The 22654-nt window shown below is 35.0% G+C and overlaps 1 protein-coding gene across 1 annotated transcript in view; it reads right to left on the bottom strand.

Moving 5' to 3' along the window:
* The window catches only part of LOC129280520 (coiled-coil and C2 domain-containing protein 2A-like), a 49905-nt gene that overhangs the window by 4276 nt on the left and 22975 nt on the right, over nucleotides 1–22654 (bottom strand). Inside the window, exons 15-34 of the mRNA XM_064112299.1 lie at nucleotides 21054–21194; nucleotides 19144–19300; nucleotides 18251–18437; nucleotides 16944–17103; nucleotides 16529–16613; nucleotides 14457–14610; nucleotides 13997–14147; nucleotides 13084–13222; nucleotides 12122–12322; nucleotides 11754–11846; nucleotides 11091–11182; nucleotides 10429–10596; nucleotides 9675–9696; nucleotides 8613–8716; nucleotides 7450–7645; nucleotides 5279–5434; nucleotides 4187–4384; nucleotides 3103–3192; nucleotides 1351–1602; nucleotides 694–816 (exon numbers count right to left, since the gene is read on the bottom strand). Coding sequence (XP_063968369.1) covers nucleotides 694–816; nucleotides 1351–1602; nucleotides 3103–3192; nucleotides 4187–4384; nucleotides 5279–5434; nucleotides 7450–7645; nucleotides 8613–8716; nucleotides 9675–9696; nucleotides 10429–10596; nucleotides 11091–11182; nucleotides 11754–11846; nucleotides 12122–12322; nucleotides 13084–13222; nucleotides 13997–14147; nucleotides 14457–14610; nucleotides 16529–16613; nucleotides 16944–17103; nucleotides 18251–18437; nucleotides 19144–19300; nucleotides 21054–21194 — 2869 coding nt within the window. The remainder of the gene's footprint in view (nucleotides 1–693; nucleotides 817–1350; nucleotides 1603–3102; nucleotides 3193–4186; nucleotides 4385–5278; nucleotides 5435–7449; nucleotides 7646–8612; nucleotides 8717–9674; nucleotides 9697–10428; nucleotides 10597–11090; nucleotides 11183–11753; nucleotides 11847–12121; nucleotides 12323–13083; nucleotides 13223–13996; nucleotides 14148–14456; nucleotides 14611–16528; nucleotides 16614–16943; nucleotides 17104–18250; nucleotides 18438–19143; nucleotides 19301–21053; nucleotides 21195–22654) is intronic.

The raw sequence follows: 22654 nt of genomic DNA, 5'->3' as shown, positions 1-22654 counted from the left end.
TTGCCTTCATGGAACCTACACTTTGGAATGCTTTACCATGCACATCAGAACTAAGAAAATAGTTGAGTCCTTCAAGAAAGCACTCAAATACCCAGAAACTGTAAAGTTCATAATGTATATACTAATTATATATGTTTATATTATATCATATATTATCTCTTCTGTAAAACGCTCAGAGATTGATCCATCTCAATGCTAATATAAGCACGATATTAGCTTCACATCATCATCAGTATCATCATCATCATCATCGTCAGTATCATCATCATCATCATCGTCAGTATCATCATCACCATCATCATCACCATCATCATCATCATCATCATCATCATCATCATCATCATCATCAACATCATCATCATCATCATCAGTATCATCATCATCATCATCATCATCATCATCATCAGTATCATCCTCATCATCATCATCATCATCATCAGTATCATCATCATCATCATCAGTATCATCATCATCATCATCATCATCAGTATCATCCTCATCATCATCATCATCATCATCACCATCATCATCATCATCACCATCATCATCATCATCATCATCATCATCAGTATCATCATCATCACCATCATCATCATCATCATCATCATCATCATCATCATCAGTATCATCATCATCACCATCATCATCAGTATCATCATCATCACCATCATCATCATCATCATCATCCCTTACCTGCATACTTGATAAAGCAGGACGAGGGAAGCTGCTGTTGAAGAGTGGTTTCCATGCCGTTGTTTTCTTCACATCAAAGTTCAGACGACTAGTCTCTTCCTGTATCTGAATATTGGCCCACAGCTTAAAGACAAGAATAGAACCAGACCAGAAACTTATGCTTCACAGTAACAATAGAAGAAAACCAGCATTTCTTAAATTAGTCCGAAAACAACTCGCTGTCACTGATTGAATAGGAAAACATTGGATATTCAGGAATGTCAATGTGGTTGTTTTTGCAATAACTATAAAGCATGTCTGTAATCAGAGGCGCAGGTTAACATTGATTTGACTGTTTTAAAATCTGATTTACAAGGTCCCAGTTGTCACCTTTGTGTGTGATATGTTGTAAGAAAAACCCTGGAAAAAAAATTGCTCTGGAAAATCATTTGGTGCTTCAAAAATGCAAAATTAAGTGACCTGAAACACCAACCCAATTTCAGTCCTCATACTTCAACATGTTCCTCCTCAAGAGATGAATGAAATGAATGATATTTTGAAATGTCTCAACAAATTTGATTTTTTTTTTCCTGGTTGTATTCTATCCATTTACTTATCAAAATCATAGATACTTTTCAAATGAAATCTTTGTAATGTAAACCAATGTTATCAACTTACATTATCGTCATTAATGAGGCAGTCTACACTCTTGAGAGGGCAGAAGCTATCAGTAGCTTTGTAATGTTCTCCAGTAGAAGGATTCCAGATCCAATACTGGCCATCTCCTTCCTCTGAGAGAGTATAAGCTGTTGGTCCTTCAGGGATTGCCGTCCCTAGGATTAACCAAGCTTTCTTACCAAGATGTAGGAAGTAATTAACAAGAAGAACAGCATGCTCCTCTTCATCACCTTGCATCATTTGAAGAAATTGCTGTCAAAATTTTTAAAAGAGTTTAGTGATTGAGGCCTTTGATGGTTGGATATTCACAACATTGACTAAATTGACCCTAGGTTAATCTGAGATCACACTTAAAGGTGCAGAGATTAATCTCTAAAGTGCAGAGATTAATCTATAAGGTGCAGAGATTAATCTCTAAGGTGCAGAGATTAATCTCTTAGGGTGCAGAGATTAAATTTCTAAGGTGCAGAGATTAATCTCTTAAGGTGCAGAGATTAATCTCTAAGGTGTAGAGATTAGGTGCAGAGATTAATCTCTAAGGTGCAGAGATTAATCTCTTAAGGTGCAGAGATTAATCTCTAAGGTGCAGAGATTAATCTCTTAAGGTGCAGAGATTAATCTCAAGGTGCAGAGATTAATCTATAAGGTGCAGAGATTAATCTATAAGGTGCAGAGATTAATCTTTAAGGTGCAGAGATTAATCTATAAGGTGCAGAGATTAATCTCTAAGGTGCAGAGATTAATCTAACCCTGCAGTGAAAATGTTTGAAAATTATCTTGCAATCAAATGACGAAAAAGTTTCATGAATACAAAAATAATATTAAAATGTTCTAAATTGTTTATTATGTGATGATCACTAAAATGGAGATGAATCCTAGCATTCCAAAGATTAGTTGTTTCTCTATATCCTCGATTTTAAATTTTTATGTATAGCACTAAAATGAAGATGAAACCTAGCATTCCATAGTCTAGTTGTTACTCTTTATCCTGGATTTTAAATTTTTATGTATAGCACTAAAATGAAGATGAAACCTAGCATTCCATAGTCTAGTTGTTACTCTTTATCCTGGATTTTAAATTTTTATTCATAAGAATATGAACAAATAGATTTATTGTGGAGAAACATACAGGCCCGAATTTACAAAGACGGTTTTTAAAACCATCGGTTGATCCCATTGTTTTTGCAGATCATGCTTATTTACCGCGTATATTAAAAAATGTCCAATGCTGATGCACGCTTTTGTCACAGAGCGCCAATTGAGGCCTGTTGCCATGGTTAAGTACGCTATTTGATTCATGAGTCCACTGTTTGAAGAGTGGACTCATTAATTCAAAATAGTGGACTCCTGAATAAAATAGCCGACTTAACCATGGCAACAGGCCTCAATTTGGCGCACTGTGACAAAAGCGCGCATCAGCATTAGACATTTTTTTAATAAACGCGGTAAATAAACGTAATTTATACAGGAAATCTACAAAAAGCATGGGTTCAACCGATGGTTTTAAAAACCACATTTGTGAATTCGGACCACAATGTTTGTTTATTATTACCTATCTTAAGGTGATAATAAAACAATCTGCAATATGAAACACTAACATGTAATACATGTAACTTTCTGTATGTCAAATCTGATGGGGTCACGTGAATCAGTTTGACTGAGAAGCTACAGATTTGCCTAATCTGGTTTTTAAAAATAATAAATTGCTGAATATACATGTAGGAAAAATCTCAGCACCTTGCTCAAGCTCACCTGACATGTACTCCAGATGTTACATACTCCTGGGAATAAAACACTATCAGAGATAGATGGAATCAGAGATACATACCGAGCTATCCTCTCCTATAACACAGAAAAAAAAAAAATACATGATAATAATAATAATAATCCGTTTTTTATATAGCGCTTAATACATCGGAACGACGTGTCTAAGCGCTTTACAGATATATTATTACCCCGGTCATCGGATTCAATCAGTCATTCCCGCACACAATGTGTGCACATCCTCCACTCCCTGATGTACAGTATGATGGTCATTACATACCCAGAAAAGTTCTGACAATGATACACTGTACACTGCATCTGGTGGTACTATAGCCTATAATCTAGGCAGAGTTTGTCTGTCTTTATGAGTCTGATGTTGTTAGGCGAATGTCGGAAATACATCTGATGGGGAAAACTATGGAGAGTGGCAAAGCAACCACCACAATCTGGTCTTGCGTTAGTTGGGGGGGGGGGTTTATCAATGAGAGTCTGGTGGCAGTTTTACAGATGAAAAAAAAACGCCAAATCCTGGACGTTAAAAAGAAAACTAACGCAAGATTGGAGTGTACAGGCAAGTATTCCGCATCAGACATATTTCTTACATTAAGAGTAATAGCAAAGATAATAAAGTGCCGCCTCCACCTAGATTACAGGTTAGTGGTATCATGATACTGGGTCAGATTTTATCATCTCCATCATCATAAACATCATCATCATAAATATTATCATCATCATCCCCATCATCATCCTCATCATCATCCTCATCATCACCACCATCATCATCCTCATCATCATCACCACCATCACCACCATCATCATCCTCATCATCATCACCTCCATCATCATCCTCATCATCATCCTCATCATCATCACCACCATCATCATCATCCTCATCACCATCATCATCACCACCATCATCATCATCACCATCATCCTCATCATCATCACCACCATCATCATCATCCTCATCACCACCATCATCACCATCATCATCATCACCACCATCATCATTATCATCATTGTCTCTATGAAAAGGATCTTATAAACTGGTTTAGATGGTTTGTAATCTTACACAAATCTCAACCTGGTTATCGCCTTCCATAAGGACCGGTGGAGGCGCGAATGACTTGAAGTAGCGGCAGACAAACACCGAGTTACCGTTCATATCAATCACTGAAGTCGTTATCTGCCTCTTGGGAAACTTTGATGAGACTTGAGCTTGGAGAAGTTCTGCTTGGTTCAACAGCTGATCATCCTCCAATGTCTCGAACTATAATCACATGGGTAATAACAAGAGAATGGCATTACAACAGACTAGTTTGTAGTTAGACTGTGTCTAAAGTATCTTCTAATTTCGACATATAATGTAAAGCATGGTGAAGATTTTGTGATCTTCTATTTGGCACTCACAAATGTCATCTTTGAAGTACCTTGTACTTCCCTTTTCAAAAGTGAACTACTCCACTGAATATTTTGGAATGCACTATAAAAGATCAAAAATAGACTACTCCCTTTGCGCATTTCAATGTATGTAATAATAATAATAACGGTATATTTACCCTGGGTAGCCACTTCAGTTCCCAAAACTGTGCTCTCCGAGCGGGCCCTGATCTTATCGTTACCCCGGATAAGCTAGGCTACATATTCAGGTGCACACAGCTTTTTTAGGAATTACTTCCTGCCGGTACCCATATACATGTACCTCACCTGTGTCGAGTGCAGCACACTGTGGATGAATTCCTTGCTGAAGGAAATTACACCATGGCTGGGATTTGAACTCACGGCCCTCTGTTCCAAAGTCCACTGGGCCATGACGCTCCACATACATACAACTAGTGCTTATTCATCACCAACTGAGACTCAGTCAGCCAAGGAGTGACAAGAAGATAATGAAATCTTATCGATTTTTCCATTTATAATGAATCTTCTCACCCCCCCCCTCTCTTTCCTCCTACATATCATATTCAATTCAATATCAATTTTTTTTTAATCGGTTATCACTTGTCAGACTTTTATTATCACTGTACCTGTATACGACGTCTAGACATGTGTATTGTACAACCCTGCCTGTTGCCGGAGAAGGTGGAATTTCCCCTTTAAGTCTGGCAAAGGAACTAGGTAAACTACCTTCACTCTTCTATAATGAAATAAAGAAGAGACTAACCTTCTCTCTGAATAGTTCAGGAGGGGCAAGAGGTGGCTCTACAGTAATGAATACAGAGAGATATGTAGCGTTAGCTGCTCCTCTACCAGCACTCTCTCTGGTTCGCTCGTAACCAAGGAGAGACGAAGGTGCCTCAACACGGATCGCTCCTGCAACCTAATCAATGAAAATAAATATCAAACATGACCATTCATCAGGTAGATCGGGTCTAATACCTACTTTCTGTTTCGTGTCATCCAATCTGGTTTAATCATTGTTTGCCTACGTTCATGTACCGATCATCAGGTCTATATGCCATTGAACCCATTTACTATTTTATCTGATTTCCACTTAAGCTTAAGTCATGGGTCAGATGCATAGAATGTAGTAATTGCTCGCAAGCATTTGCTTCAAGCACAAGCAATTGCTAGCCAAGCAAACAATCATGCTTCAGCAATTGCTTTATTTCATATGCATAACCCTTCGCTAGTGCTTGAACCCTTTTCTTGCCTTCAGAAAGCTATTGCTAGCTGTTTGGATAGCGACTCATAGAAAAGGCAGGACTCGAACGCAAATGTGTGGCAGTGCAAATTACCGCTTCTTTCATACAACATCTTTTCTTCAGACGTGGTGTCAAACTAACTTGTTTTTTTTTTTACATATTTACATATTTGGCATATGATTTGCACTTATTAGGAAGAAAAACATGTACATGTAGGCTACAGTACACCTTGGGGTTTTCTCTCATGTGCGTAAACATGGTCAAACAACAAGACCACCCTGATCAAGCAAACGCTCAAGCTGGTCTGACAGAGCTTGAAAAAACCCAAGCAAGTGCTTTAACGCACAAACAAAATGCTCGCTTTATGCACAGGCTTTTTAGCAATAGCTTAACAAGGGAATATTAGCAATCAGTTAGCGATTGTTTGAACTTACTAGCAAAATCATTAGCTCGGTCACTTTTACGCTTACGGAATCTATCAAAAGCCAAGCAAAAGCCTAGAAAAAGCAATTGCTACTTTTTATACATCTGACCCATTGTCTGCTTTCCACTTGGTCTAACATCACTTGGTCTATCATATGGTTAAATGAACTGTCTATAAATCAAATTGTTCTGACAAGGTAAAAAATAAAATAAATAGACAAAGTGGAAATTAAACTGATTTGATACTAGAATAAACACAAAAATTAGACTATGTGGGTATTAAAGATAAATGCCAGTTGTGGTAACGATCTCAAAATGATTTTTTACAGAATCCAATATAATGACCACCCAAGTGTCTGTTTGTATGAATAAAAAATATGTGCCAAAGGATTCTGGAAGAGATTGCGTAATTGCTGAGAAATAAGCAAAATAAGCGCGGATTCGGGCACTTCCGTCGGGTCTTTATTCCAGCAATAATAATACACTGTCCCACGTGTGCCTATCTGTGTTGGCGATCTTCAGTGTGATCGTTTTTCAGCTTAGAATTTATGATTTCACAAAGTTCAGTTTATGTAACTGTACCAGATCTAGTTCCACGATGATAAAGTAATACTTAACCTTGGTTTTACAGACTTTCTCACGAAATCAGTGTTTTACTGCAACTACTTTCATTTAGCTTTAAACCAAGTGTAGGGTAGACCAAATGGCAGTTAGACCATATTGATATTGACAGTATGTATTAGTTTATCTGAAAGGTAGATGAAATGCCTCTAGACAAAGTGAATACAACCATTCATCGTATGTAAATGGACAAAAAATTTGATCAAGAAATTTATTATGCCTGAATCCAATCCTAGTAAAATTTGTCATTATGATGACGAGCATGAAGGCTATATTGAGGCATACATGTACATCTTACACTCATCTGCCAAATCCCTTTACTTGCTAGTATCAATACTGATATCATCATCAGTGATATCCCCATTCATGTGGTACTACGTGTACATAGTTCATGAATGCCCTCATGCCTTTTTAAAATTCATGAAGCTAAACAATACATAAATACACATAAAACTGGCAGATTAAGGAAATCAAAACAGACACAAAAAGCAAAACAAAAGTCTGGACAAACAAAAGCAGACAGATTAACAAATAAACAGGCAAAATAAACAGACAAACCTTTCTCTGAATAGAAGTAAACAAGACAAACCAACAATGTGAGAAAAAACACAGACAAACAGAAACACAAAGAGACAAAGTAACGCACCTTTCCCTGAGAGTAGACTGTTGAGAATGGTATACTAAGGCTTCCTAACCATCGTTTCTCAAGTCTTTGATGAATGTTAGTAGTCCTATCACGATCATCTTGAAGCAGATCTATTACCACCTCATCAAATAAATTCATATAGATCACATCTCTTACGGTCTGTAGATTGCTTGCTGAGTAGTCATTGTTAGGAGCCCTATAACGAGGGTGAGGAGAAAGCAAAAGAATTAGTGATTGATAGCTAAATGTTAAGCACGTCTCACACTATGTGATCCAGTGCAACACGATTTTTCAAGAAATCACATTTTGCATCAAATATGAAAGTTCCAAGAAGTAAAATTATTTCATTTAAAATTTATCATATTGTTAGGAAAACTAAAATCATGTTTTTACTTTACGGCAAGCCCAATGGTCGGAGTAAAGTCAAATCGGCTTCAAGTCGCAGCCGATGATGACGTTGTCATGATTTGGAATTGAATTTGTCTTTATTCATTCAGGGAGGCTCTAAATGGACTGACTTTTTATTTCAGTAGTCCTACCACTATTCTAAACTCTGATCCAGAATATTTTATTAGTTGGAATATCCATATCAAATGTTATCACAATTCATTTGAAATTTGGATCGCAACGAATCGCATAGTGTGAGACGGGCTTTAGGAGACCTACAATGAATAATTTGGATAGAAAAGTTGGAAAGAGAAATAAATGGTAAATCAATAGCTAAATTTTGGGAGCTGTATATTGCATAACAAAGATGAAAGAAGCTGATAGAAAAAATCAATGGTATTCTTTCCCATGCTTTTGTCTAGTCCTGGAAAAACCAAACCCAAGCCCAATGTTTTCAGCAAGTGAATTCTTACAATCTTACTCAATCTCTTGAATATGGCAAGATCACACGAGCTATGGCTGGTGTTTATTTTAAAGGCGTTTTCATTCTAAAAGAATATTTACGCCTTTTCTGATTATATATATATTTTTTTTATGATGATGAGTTTGGGTAGTCTTTTTCAAGAGCAAAAAAAAGTGTATATGGTGATTTGTGAAGCCACTGCTTTAATTCAATGTCTGTCATGGAAACCTTGAGAAGTTATATAAGCTGTCTCAATTACTCAACAATTTAACAAAATGAATAAAGACATTTAATTTCTTTTTCTCAGACTTACTTGAACGGCAGAGCTAATTCTTCATTCCAGTTTGGATTAGCACCCTCAGCAACACATGTCTGTTTGGTAGTCTGTTGGAATACAACCTCAACAAACGGACGTACCTGAAAATATTCAGATACCAATAAATGTTTGATTATCCTACATCAAAATTCTATTAACTAATTCAAACTGTTGCTCAGTCTAATATGGAAATTAATATTTAAGATTGAGTCTGAAAATTCTTTTTCATGTGTCTGAATAAGTCTGAATGAGATGTATACATCTGATGGCAATAACCAGATGGTGCGAGGGAGCTTGTGAAAATGTTTTGAGATGGTTCTTACAAAATGAAAAAAAACCGCCATTATTATCTTTATGATATGAGAGCAGGAGAGGAGTATAGTGTCACATGAACCACAGAGCTTTACCAACCTTGTGCAACCAAAGAAAGGAATCATAATGGCAAAAATAAGTAATTTCCAATAAAATAAGGAATTTCTCAACATGATCCTTCAAATCAGACCTCTGGGTATGAGAAACTGTATACAGTTGATCCTCAAAACAGTAAATTGAAATAAGACTTACAGATGACCTTAGACCTTTGGTCTAGTTACCTGAAATAACATTCATCCAATTACCTAACATTGTGCAAGATTTATGATATACAGATATATACAAAATTTTCTAAATTGGATAAGATAAATAAAATGGGAGGGGACTCTTTGGATAGAAAATTGTAATTTATGAAGACAAAATAAAAAATCCACATTTTATTGTTCGAAATAGACATGAAATGAAATACTCCAAAAATTTGCTTTGCCCAATTGATCGTGGGCCCGGCAGCCGCTGTGCAGCGCCAGATCAAAGAGGCTCTATCCCTTTCATCGTTGAACGCCAAACAGGGTAGCAGCAACTCCCATCTTTTAACGTCTTGGTCTGACGCGGCCGGGATTTGAACCCCCGACCTCCATAATGCCATAATTTGGTTGAAAAACCTGTAATTATTATGGCCAAAAAAAATGTAATGGTTGGCAGCTAGATAAAGACTGGGAGGGTACACTTAAGAGTTGGAATACTCACCTCTGCATTCTGACCAGGATGTCTGTAAAGTTCAATGAAAACAGGTAAATTCAAATTTAATTTACATTTATTCATTACTTATGCATTCATTTTTTTTCTTTATATACATGTACCTATTTAGACACATTTAATAATAATAGTAATAGCTATTTTTTACATAGTGCTTTTCCCATAATGGCCCAAAGCGCTTAACAGCATATTATTACACCAGTCATCGGATCCTTGCATGCCCGCATACAATGTAGGCACGTTCTCCACTCAATTGCTAGGCATACTACATAGGGTTTCGAATCCTAACGGGCACCATTTTAACACCAGGGTGGAAAGTGGCAAATTGTGGACTAACGCCTTGCCAAAGGACGCTAGACTGCGACCCCTCTGTTTACAAGGCGAGAGTCAGAACCACAGCTCTTCCACCACATTTCACATGTGTACCAAATATTGTCATGATTGTCTGTGTAGTAATTTGGAAACATTGATAAGGGTGATGATGATGATGATGATGATGATACGGAGGAGAATGAGGACACTAATCAGGGCATTAAATAGGGAAATAAACAGGCTTTCTAATGAATCCCATATTAAGGTAATGTTAAAGTAAGGTCTGTGGTTCAAAAGTTAAAAAAAGAGAACAATAATTTTGAAGTGAAAAGCAACAAGAAAGTAACAACAACAAAAAAAACATAGTCAACAAAAGCAGACCCCGCCCCCTCCCCCCGTTTCAATAAAGAAAAGAAGCAGAAAATTGTCTTACTTAGGATCTGGTTTCCTAGTAGGTATTTCAAAAGCTCTTTCAATGTTAATAAGGATATTAACAGATTGAGCTGTTAGGTTCTGTGCAGTCACTGTTTTACGTTCTTTACGTTGTGGTTTGAGAGGACGTCGTGGCTCAACCAACTTCACTAAGGTGTCCCCAAGTAGACTGAATCAAAAGAAAAAGTAATATTAAATGTTAACAAAACTGGAAATGTTTGTATCATATGGATATAGATTATTTTTCCTATCTGAAAATCGAATACCAACAACACCTTCGCCTACCTGAGAATACTGGGTTAAAGTTAGCCATGCAACAACTTTACTGTGTAGGAGCGGTGTTGGAAAATTCTGAAGATATGAACCAATTTGAACTAATTTTAAACATTGTTTTATAAATCAAGTGAAATCTAAATGTCACCTTAGTTTAGTGACTAGTCTATATTAACTACCTATTAGCGCAGAACCATTGATCACGTCCCTCAAAGAAATGTACATTAGGATGCTACTACAATCAGTATGTGGTGATAAGCAATCACATTGAAGCACACATATGTGTGCAATTGACATTTCTAAGGTATGCTTGCTTCTACTCTTACTTAGACAAAGATGAGGGAGGAAGAAAAAAAAGAGAGTAATTGTAAAATAATATGATTTTCTCACCTTACGTCAGGAACTAAGCTTTCATTGACGATATCTTGGAGTGTATAGCGATGCTGTGCAGCTCGATACCTTTGTATCACACGCTTGCGAATCTGATCAGTAAGAAAAAATGCACTCTAAATTTACAAAATATCTGATAAGCAATTCTGATGAGGTAGAAAAAATGAATAAAAGCACTTAAGTTAGAATAAAAGTTGATAAGCGAAACTGGTTTAGAAAAATGAAAAAAAAAAAACTAAATCTTGTTGAAAACCATATATCACGGACATCAGAAATACAATTTCATTAAAGAAAAGAAGAAGTAAGAGGAATTAAAAAAAGGGGTTGCTCCATTTAAGGTAAATCTCACAAACCCACCTTCATAGGGATTATTAATACAGATTTTAAAACTCTGAAATTACTTTGCTGCTGCTACTACTCCAATTAATTATGTTTTTAATACTAAATAGGTTCATTATTGCGGATTGAAATAATCGCCAGAGGGTATTCATTTGTCTCGCAATCTACTATGGTCAATTATGTTTTTATTTGGCTTAAAGAAGGATCAATACTTCTTTCTGAGAAACAATTGTTATAATAAAAAAAAATTGTTCCCATATGCATTCCTGCATTTCTCTTGAGAAATAATTAATGAAACAAAGACTGAAATAAAACAAAACCAACCTGTGCTATAAACTTGGCAACCTGTGCTCTCCTAGCATCCATATCTTCATCTATTAATCCTTGTTCCTCTTGCTCTAATTTCAGTTCGTATGCCTGCAATATCAATATAAATTTCATATTGTTTTACCTGGATCCATCCATCCAGCTAATTCATCTATCTATCCATACATCTATCCATCCATCCATATATTTATTTATCTATCCATCAATCCATCCATCATATCTATCCATCCATCTATTTATCCATCCATCAAGTCATCCATCCAACTATCCATTCATTCATTCATCTATCCATCAATCCACCCTTCGATCTATTCATCCATTTATTCATACATCTGCCTATAATTATAAACAAGTATATTTCTTACTTCAAAGAAGTTTTCAGCAATCTCTTTCTCTATAGCAGGAACCATCTTGTAATTCCTGAAGTCTTCCACCTCTTTCTCTCTAAGCTGTAGAAGCCGGAATCTTCTGTTTGTCTCCAGTTCCTCATCTGTCACAAAGTCAAACTCTTGTTGAAGCTGCTCTAGCCTAAAATACTCCTTACTTTCAATCTTGTTCCGATCGTTCTGTACAACATGGCGGAAAAGCAACAGTCAATAATCAGATATTGGTTTTAGTTATAGAAAATGTTTTAAAATCATCCTACTGAATGTTTTGAAGAAGGGGATGTTGAATAGATCTTATACCATTTTTCAGCTTTACCTTTTTAATATAGAGCTATATGAGAGTGATTGGCTGTAGAGAGTGCAGTTGAATTGAATGGAGGTCTTAGTTTCAAGACAGTGTAACTACAAAGTTCTAACTGTTCCTTTTGCATGTTGTGAAAATAGAGACCCTATGGTGATACATACTTCATAAGCATTGCATACTGTTGTTCTTGTTGCTGTTGTTATTTCTATCATCATCATCATCGTTAGAGTTTACATCAAATATCTGATTCTCAGTCACCATCTTAAAATTGATAAATAAAACGTTATTGTTTTATAAGATATTTATCAGCAATGCTATAAAATGACACGTAAAATTTGAAACAAAATTACATGCACATTGTTCAACTTTATATGTGAATTGTATTTGTACAAGAAATCTCATTTTAGAGTCATTTGGGATCTGACAAGCACTAACAAAATACTGCGTAACTTCGGAAGAGCGTACACAGGCGTCACAAATTTGGTCCCATAAGCTAGATGAGACTTCAAAAATAATAGTCAGGAACTATCACAATGTGAAATTTTCACATAGTAGATTTATCATGTATAATGTAGAGAGGGACATGATTGCCCCCCCCCTCCCCCCCAGGGACTGATTGAGGTAATTTGCTCCTTACCTTTATCATCTGTAGGAGGAATGAGTTAGAAGGATCATTGGGGTCTAGTCTTGCCTCCATCAGCCATTTAGCAAGCTTTTTATTATCAATGATACCAGTTGCTCCAATAGCAGCTAAGGCATCTACTTCCTTCATAGAGCTGAAAGGGTGAATAAGATAGTGAGAATGTCTACCCATACTATGCAATAAAATCAGGCTTTAAGTTTAATCTTATCAAATGAATAGTTGATATCATAAATGTGATTAGTTTTTTTATTTTGCCTCCTAAAAATGTGTGTGTGTGGGGAAGGGGGGGGGGTTCTTGAAGACGGAACATTTTAAGTTAAAGGGATGGAGTAACTTTGTAAGTACGTGTAGTAGTAAAATTCACTTTTGACAAAATGCAAGGTGTACTTTTTCTTTACTTAGTGTATAATCAACAATGTCAGAAAGTTCCAGACAAAATGAAAGTCATTTACTATATAAAAATGATAATAATAATTTAATCAAAGGGATGGTCCGGGCTGAAAATATTTATATCTTAATACAAAGAGTAGAATTCACTGAGCAAAATGCTGAAAATTTCATCAAAATCGGATAAAAAATAATAAAGTTATTGAAGTTTAAAGTTAAGCAGTATTTTGTGAAAACAGTCGTCATGAATATTCATTAGGTGGGCTGATGATGTCACATCCCCACTTTCCGTTTTCTTATGTTATTACATAAAATCATAATTTTTTCATTATCTCATACTTGTGTATCCGATTTTGATGAAATTGTCAGCATTTTGCTCAGTGAATTCTACTCTATTTATTAAGCTATAAATACTTTCAGATATACTGTGCTAAGAGTGACAGCAGACGTGACAGGTACATGAGCCAACAGTCTGTCATAGCCTGAAAATTATTAAAAATAACAGAAAATGGTTTCTCACCTCAAAGCATTGGTGTTTGTTGATATCGCTGGTGGTATGAGGGGCAAGCCATCATCGGCTAGACCCCAAGCTACACTGGCATACACACTACCTGACGTCAATAGATTGAAGTCTTGTGCCTCATCCCCATCACCTATAGAGAATGTAATACCTGCAGTTTGGAAAAATCATATAGAATTGTGACATTTTACAGTTTCATTTTCCATCATTCTGATTTAATTTCTTGTTTTTTTTGTAAACTGTAGAAACAAGGGTTGTCAGCTTGGGCAGGTCCTTAGCCTTTGTTGCATATTGGTTATTGTTTCTGTTATCAGTATTTGTTAATTAACTTTGTATCAACTGTAACGTTTTATATCAAAACATGTTCAAACTTGTTATGAAAACAAATAACCCAGGTCACACTCATGTATCCCATAATAGGAGTGTTAGCCTGACTATTATCTCTTTATCAGTCACTTACCACTGCCCACTGCACTGTGGTCAAAATCCACTTTCTGGTCACTACTAAACTCAAACTGGTCAACATGAACCTTATCAGATGTCATCTGTGTGTTAGGTGCGTTCAGGAAGACGTTTGCTAGATGACTGTTAGTCAGAATTCCTGTCTCAAACAACTACAATGTTCATAGAAATAAATAGATACACAAGTTATTATATTTACAAGCAATTATCACAAGATGTATTATATGGAAATAAGATAAATTTTAATAATTTAATTATGGTTGTAGATTGAAATTAGCAAGAAACTGTCTCAAAGTAATTGAGTTCAAAAATCTGGATTTGCAGGATATTACAATAAGATTTTACCAACAAAAGAAGAATAAGGCATTTACTAGTTTCTATCAAGAGTTATATGCATGAAACAATAAATTGCATGTATGGGACTATAAATACATGTATCTTCAATTCAATCTAACAATTTTTTTTTTAGGGGGGGGTTGTTGTTTGGAGTTTCAATGATCGCATCCATAATGTGACCATATCTGAAGAATAATTGTTTGCAGTGTATCTTTATACAATCCTTCCAAAATAAATCAAAAGAATTTACAAGCATAAAATAAAGGTACAAATGTATGAAGGTACAGATAGTCTTGTGTCTCAATAACACAGTAACCTATTTTAATATTTATATGAAGGTATAAACACGTTGCCATTTGCAGTCTTAAACAGACATACATAATTTAATGAAACAGTTATTAATGGCAAATCAATCACTGGAGAAACACAACTCATCAAACAGTTGATATGATTTAAAAAAGAAAAATTCAATCAGCTTAATGCAGAAAATTTTATCAAAATCAGATGTAAAATAAGAGAGTTGCAACATTTTCAAGTTTCTCTTAATTTCACAGAAGAGTTATATGCATGTTTTGGTTGGTAAGCAAATGAGGGAACTGATGTCATCCACTCAATATTTTTAAAGGGGAATCCAGCCTTGGCCATAAAATGTTGCGTTGGGAAGAAGAAAAATAAATTAAACAGAATGGTGAAAGTTTGAAAGAAATCGGACAAGCAATAAGAAAGTTATAGCTGCTTTAAAATTGAGATCACTAATACCATGTAGATTTCAAATTGGCAACTGAATAAGTAAATTATGACAAGGGGCAAGGACAACTTTCCCATAGGCCATGTACTTTATTATCAGGGATTTGTGGTTTTCTCCTAAGTACCCATTCCCCTGGGGCAGTAATCTAAATATAACCCAGGTAATATATTGTTTTATGTCCTCATGAAAGAAAAATATAATTTGAAATAAAACTTTTGGGAAAAATGACATTTTAGCTACAATATGTATTGGAGTACATGGAAGAGTAGTCCTTGCCTTACATGTACATCACTATGACATCCCATATGCGGCCAATTTGAAGTCTCCACGGGTATAGTGATTACCAATATTTACAACATTTAAAAATTCATAACTTTCTTGTTAATTGTCCAATATTGTTCAAACTTTCACCTATCAACTTGTCTGATTTTTCTTTTCCTTATAAAAACAAGTTTTTATTTGGGTAGGATTCCCCTTTAATGTATTTTATTTTATAAACTATGAAATATGTCAACTATCTCCTGGTTATAATGTTTCACATTATCATCCGGAGAAAATTAACATATTTCAGGAGAAAGTTAGATTTCTCCTGAAAATATAGAATTGCCATGATTGTAACCAATTGTGATTTGATGATAGTCTCCTTATTATCAAATATATTATCAAATTAATATCAAATCAAAAATGAATTATTATACAACAAAAATACAAAAGAAATAATGAGTAAATGATATCAACTCTCTCATTTGCATACAGAGTGCTGTGTATATACATTTTAAGAAAGATATATGAAATTTTAAAAAGTCATAACTTTCAAATTTTAGATCCTGTTTTAATGAAATTTTCATGATTGTGCTTGTTTGATTGTTCTCATTTTACTCTAGTCAACTTTTTGTTGGCGTAAACTTGCCTTCAAGCTTATACTAAATTGCTTTATATGAAATCTATCCTATTTCTGTATATCTGTCAATGGATGAAAATCATACCTGGATGCTGATAGACTCTGGCCAGTGAACAATCTCAACATTAAAGATGTTACCAAAGTGAATGGTGAAATCAGAAGTTAAAGATCTGAAAGAATAAAATAAATCAAATATACCGGTGACATAACACTTAAGCACAGCACAGACTGAGCTGGCATAACAATACATAAATCTTCAATTCTTCTTATATACAATACTTATAATGATGACTTATGATGTAATTATCTATGTTTTAGCTATAGTAGTCATAATACACCATGATCCAGACTCCATCCAATGTAGGAAATGAATTATTTGTGTATACTATTCTATAGAATCTGTTCAACCTAATCATGTACTTCTTGGACTTCGCCATTTTTCAACATTTCCGTCCTTCCCAAAACGTACATGAGCCCAAGGAACCAGAATTTAATCTTACTTTGTAGTTGTTCTTGAGACTTCTTTGTCATTGATAAGAACTTTGATGAAGCATCTATATCTCTGCATGTCATTGCGTCTTTGTTGTTCTTGTCTACTACAGTCTTGCGTTGGAGTAATGACAGCTGTGTTACTCACTTCAAGATGAAGGATCGTCTCTCCTGAAATAAAAACATTCTTACATTGACATGGATTGTCACAAATTTACAGGTGGATATCTTATCCCCAGACACCTTACAATGACGGGTTCAGGGAGACAAAAGCTAGTCAGTATTCAGGGCTTAACCCTAATAGACCAGCGTTATCTAGATCCCTCTCATGGCCAAAGTGGGGATGTTTCTGTGTACTTCCTGTGCAAGATCTGTTCGAACTTTCACACAACACTTTGTATTGAGGTAGAGGGAATTTATTATACCACTAATCTTTTCTGAATATTGATTTTTAAAGCCTAAATTACCTTTTTTAGCTTCTTACTGCCTTGACAGATTTTGTGAGTTTAACTTTATTTGCAATCTGTAGGTTGATACTGTTGGGACATCCTCAACCCTTGTCTGATATTTGAGATTGACCCTTTTCCCTTAAAAAATATACTGCAAGGTGTATACAATCAATCATTGATAAAGATAGCACTATTTATTCAATCTATGAAGCAATTAAAATATTGCTGAAGATTCAAAGAAAATTATCTGCACAATCTAATTTTGCAATAAATAAAGGGATGTAAAGATTAATATTATACCGGTAGACAAATTTATACACATTGGAGCACATACATCTTATTGCTCTAAAGCAAAAAAAAATGCATAATGTTTTTAAGGATTTTTCGGTTCAATTCCACTCTGAATTTCCTGATTCATTATTTAGCAGATAGTCACAATACTAGCATCACAAGGTCATAGTGATCTGATTTATTGTATCTTTTGTTGAATTGTGTAGTAGGTTTCACGGTACACCATGTATCTTTCTTGGGCAAGTGTTGGTCCTGAAAAGGACCACCCACTCGGATGTTTTGACAAGTGTGTTCTTGTCATCTTCAGGAGAAAGAACACACTTGTCTCCTGAAGAGGACAAGAACACACTTGTCTAAATGTCGAGATTGGGTGGTCCTTTTCAGGACCAACACCTGGCCCAAGAAAGATACATGGTGTACCGTGAAACCTACATGTACTACATTATTCTTCTTTGCCATGGAAACCTTCAGAAGTTACATATTTTGTTGAATTCATCGTGATTATTATTATCATGTTCATTACAAGAAATGAACCATTACTCTACATCACCATCACAATTCCACCATCATCACTATACCTGGTTTACGTCTAATTTGAGCCATCATTTCTTTGATGCGTTCCCTTGCTTCATCCTCATCAAATTTGAATGATGGTTTGATTGGTTTAGGTTTCTCAGATTCCTCTCCTTCATCTTCTTCATTCTGACCTGTCTCTGTTAGATTCTCCTGAGACCCACTCTTTTTCTTCTTCTTCTTACTCTTCTTCTGCTTTCCAGGAAATAAAATTGTGGATTGCATGATGAAAAAAACTACCTAAAGCTAGAAACCCCCTTGGCCCATATTCTGAAGTCGGGTTTAACTTAAACTCCAGTTTAAAGTTGTGGTTTAAGTAGACATGTAGATAGCCAATTGTTACATAAATCACTAACAGTAGAGATATGATAGTTCACCTCATTTGGCTCTCAAATCATTCATAATTGTGTAGGAAGTATAAATAGATAAAACATAAGAAACATACAACTTAAGAAAAATGTTGACACTTTTGGCTTCCCATAATTTTAGCACAGAGTTAGACCATGGTCTAACTTTAAACCTGACTTCAGAATACAGGCATTTGAATAAAATAAAATTGCCAGTTAAAATTAATCAGAGGTTCTGAAAATCACTATGAGCCATTTCACTTTTTTTTCCTACAAATAGGTAGCAGTTTTCAGATTTATCTAATTTATTTATCATTGCTTTCCAGTATTGTAAGCTTTTTACAATTAAAGATGGAAGTAAAGCCACATATAAATGAAAGTTATTGATTTTTACCACTGAAGAAAACTATCACAAAAATGAGCATGATGAGCTTAAAAACCGAGACTCAAACTTGAAAAAACAACTTGAGTGTTTTTTTTGTAAGAATAAATACAAAATTTGTAGAAAGGACATTGGTAACGATCAAAGACCGCATCCTCAAACAGATTACCTTTGCTTTATTATCTTGCTTCCATTCCTGTAGAGCAGCTCTGTATCGGTCAAGCTGAATCTGATAATCATCATCATGATTTTCTCTTTGCTCATCAATCTCATCTTCAATCTCCCGCTTCCAAATAGCCTCGTCTTCAGAAGCATTAGCTTCTTCCCTTAAAAATTCAAATGTAATTATTCAAAATCAGTGTTAATAATTGTTCAAAGATATTGCGAATTTGTGAGAAATGCTCGGATATTTTGTTAACTGACATTGTTGTCAATTCCATACAGCTGCTATTCATCTGACATGTTAAGCATAAAGATGGTCTCAAAACGTGTGGATGTACAAACTGAAACTGCAAGAATAACCAACCCTGACAATGTGATTATATTTTTTATGCCAATGTTAACTTGAGCATGATAATAAGTTTTGAATATCTGAAGGTCTTAAAGGAAACCAAAACCCAAGAAGAGAAGCAATCTTATTGGAAAGAGTAAAATGAGAGGAACAATTTAAAAAAAGTTTCATCAAAATCGGTTATGGACATTTAAAAATTCTTGTTGATTTTGTGGACAACTCTCCATTTGTTTTGTACACAAAATTTCAGATTTTCCTCATTATCTTTCAAATTGCATCTTGCCTCCTTCTGAGCACAACATATGTCATGGGAAAATATGATTCACATCACATATGTCAAGGTCAGGAGATAATGTGAAATATGTAAAATAAAGGGGAAAATGTGTGTACAAAACATATGGAGAGTTGTCCACAAAAATCAGCCATTTTGGACCATGTTTGCCAATTTGAGGATCCCCATAGAAAGTACAAGACTTTTTAAATGTCCTAACTTGCTTATTTCATAACCAATTTTGATGAAACTTTTTTTAATTGTTCCTCTCATTTTACTCTTTCCAATAAGATTGCTTCTCTTCTTGGGTTTTGATGTGGAGCATTGTGGCCAAGTGGATCAGTCTCCGGACTTTGAAACAGAGGGTCGTGGGTTCGAATCCCAGCCATGGCGTAATTTCCTTCAGCAAGAAACTGATCCACAATGTGCTGCACTCAACCCAGGTGAGGTAAATGGGTACCGGTAGGAAGTAATTCCTTAAAAAGCTGTGTGCACTATGAACGCCTAGCTTAGCCGGGTAATATAGGAGCGCCTTGAGCACCTAACAAGGTGGATATGTGCGCAATACAAATACCCTATATTATTATTATTTCCTTTAATGTACCCCAGTATTACTATTTATTATTTGATCTACTGTTTACAATCAGCCTCGTCTTCATTCATGTGTATTGACTTCCATGAGCAAACTGATGATGTCATATCCGTCTTGTTCTTTTGTATTATATTACATAAAATTATGTTTATTAATTTTTTCCTCTAAGAACTAAAAGAAATAGATTGACAACTGATTTAATGCATTACATATTCATTGCTGCAACTTATTTTATACAAAGGGGGACATACCATTCACATTCACAAGTATATGAAAAAGTGAAATAATTATGATTTCATGTAATAACATAAGAAAAGGGAAAGTGAGGATATGACATCACTAGCCCACTTAATAAGTCTTTATGATGAGTTGCAAATAACAGTTTTCACAAAATATTATTAAACTTTAAGATTCAATAATTCATTATATCTTATCAGAATTGATGAAATTTTCATCATTTTGCTCAGGAAATATTACTCTATTCATTGAGATACAATTATTTTCAATCCAGAGTACCCCTTTAAACATTTATACTTTCTCCTACAATATTGTAAATGTGTGAGCAATGTACTAACCCTCGGAAAACAGCCATGCATTACATTTCTCAAATAATCAGCGAAAATTTCATACTTTGTGCGAGGTTCAAATGAGAATACGCAGATATACATGCACAATATTATTAAATTGACCAATACATATTCCTACTTTCTAACGCTGAGTTTAACAGCAGTGTTGATGCAGTTATCTTTCTCTCTAAGTTTCTTGATATCTCTCCATGTTTTCAGTATTTGTTTCATCAGCTGTCTATCATGTTGTCGCTCATAATCCCTCAGTCTTCTTGTTTGTCTGTAGTGGAACAAATAAATCAATAAACATAATATTTGCTGTTCATGAGGGCTATAGTAATCTTCAGACTACAGTCATGGGCGGAAATCCCAGGGGGACGCGTCCCCCCTACCCAAATTAGTAGGGGGGACACAATATCAAATGTCCCCCCTTCTATTTTTTGGGTCTTTTATGATGGAGAAAACTACATCACTTCACAATCGACATACATGTATTTTGGATTAAATGACCTTATATTTTGGGTGAAAACCTTTTTTTTTTTTTTTTTTTTGCTGTCAAATTTTCCAGGCCCTGGGGACAGACTTTCACCCATGACTACAGTCCTACTATTTTTCAAAGGTTGAGGTACATTGTAGGCTCAAAGTCACTGAGGGGTTATTTTTTTATCACTGCTAAAAGAAAAGAGCAGTCAAAATGTGTTTCATACATCACTTGGTGTTTAGCAGGGGGCAATAGTAAAAACAATTGCCCTGCCCATATAATGCCAATCGGTATATTCAAAAGCTCATGGATAATCATTTAAAAAAAACTGAACTCCTTTTTCTTGTAATATCTCAGCAACTTGCAAAACAGGATATTGATTATATAAAACTTGGTCAATCTGAAACCAAAGTAAAAATATCAGTGTTTAGCTAGATTCTTTATATGGGGACAAAGATATCCAGTTTGATGCAAATCTGCCTTTCACATGTTCTATAATCTATGCCACATCCAAAAATATTCATATCAGAAAAACACAGACAGTCTTGTTTATGCTTTAATTAGTAGAAAACTGAATTATTGTTTGGTTTACCATATGCGCAGATTTTAAAATTGCAGTACATTCAAAATTCCTGTGCGAGACTTGGGACTAACTCATTCAAGTTTTCACATACATGTATCACTCCTATTTTGAAAGATTTTCATTGGTTACCTATCAATTACAGAATCAAATTCAAGATACTTTTACTGGTGTTTAAAGCCCTGAATGGCCAAGCGAAGCCCCTAGTTATCTTTCAAAATTTATTTCCTAGAAAACAAAAACAACCTCACACAACCTGCGAAGTGCTAATTATAGATTCCTTTTGAACATAACCTACTCTAAATCAAAGGCAACTCTTGGAGACTGGGCATTTAGCTACGCAGCTCCAAAACCATGGAACCAACTTCCCCTTACAGTTAGAATGTACCTGCTTTCAAAACATTATTGAAATACACATCTGTGTAGGGCAGCGTTTAAGTAGATCATCATTTTTAGTGAGTAATATAAGCAATAGGAGTAACCAACACGCAGTAGAGTATATCCATATAGTGGCTGTGCTATTATCATATTATTTATTATTGTTATAATGTAAAATGAAATAACAACAATTTTGGCAGCAGTATCTCTTTCATGAGCTCTCTAGAGATCATAATCCACCAATCTTCAAGTGTGTCTGTATAGAACACACAAAGAAATAAATACAATACAATAACATCAT

The sequence above is a fragment of the Lytechinus pictus genome, chromosome 17 (assembly GCF_037042905.1).
Source record: "Lytechinus pictus isolate F3 Inbred chromosome 17, Lp3.0, whole genome shotgun sequence".
NCBI classification, from domain to species: Eukaryota; Metazoa; Echinodermata; class Echinoidea; order Temnopleuroida; family Toxopneustidae; genus Lytechinus; species Lytechinus pictus.
The sequence above is the reverse complement of the archived record's forward strand: the minus strand, read 5'-3'. Positions and strand labels throughout refer to the sequence as shown.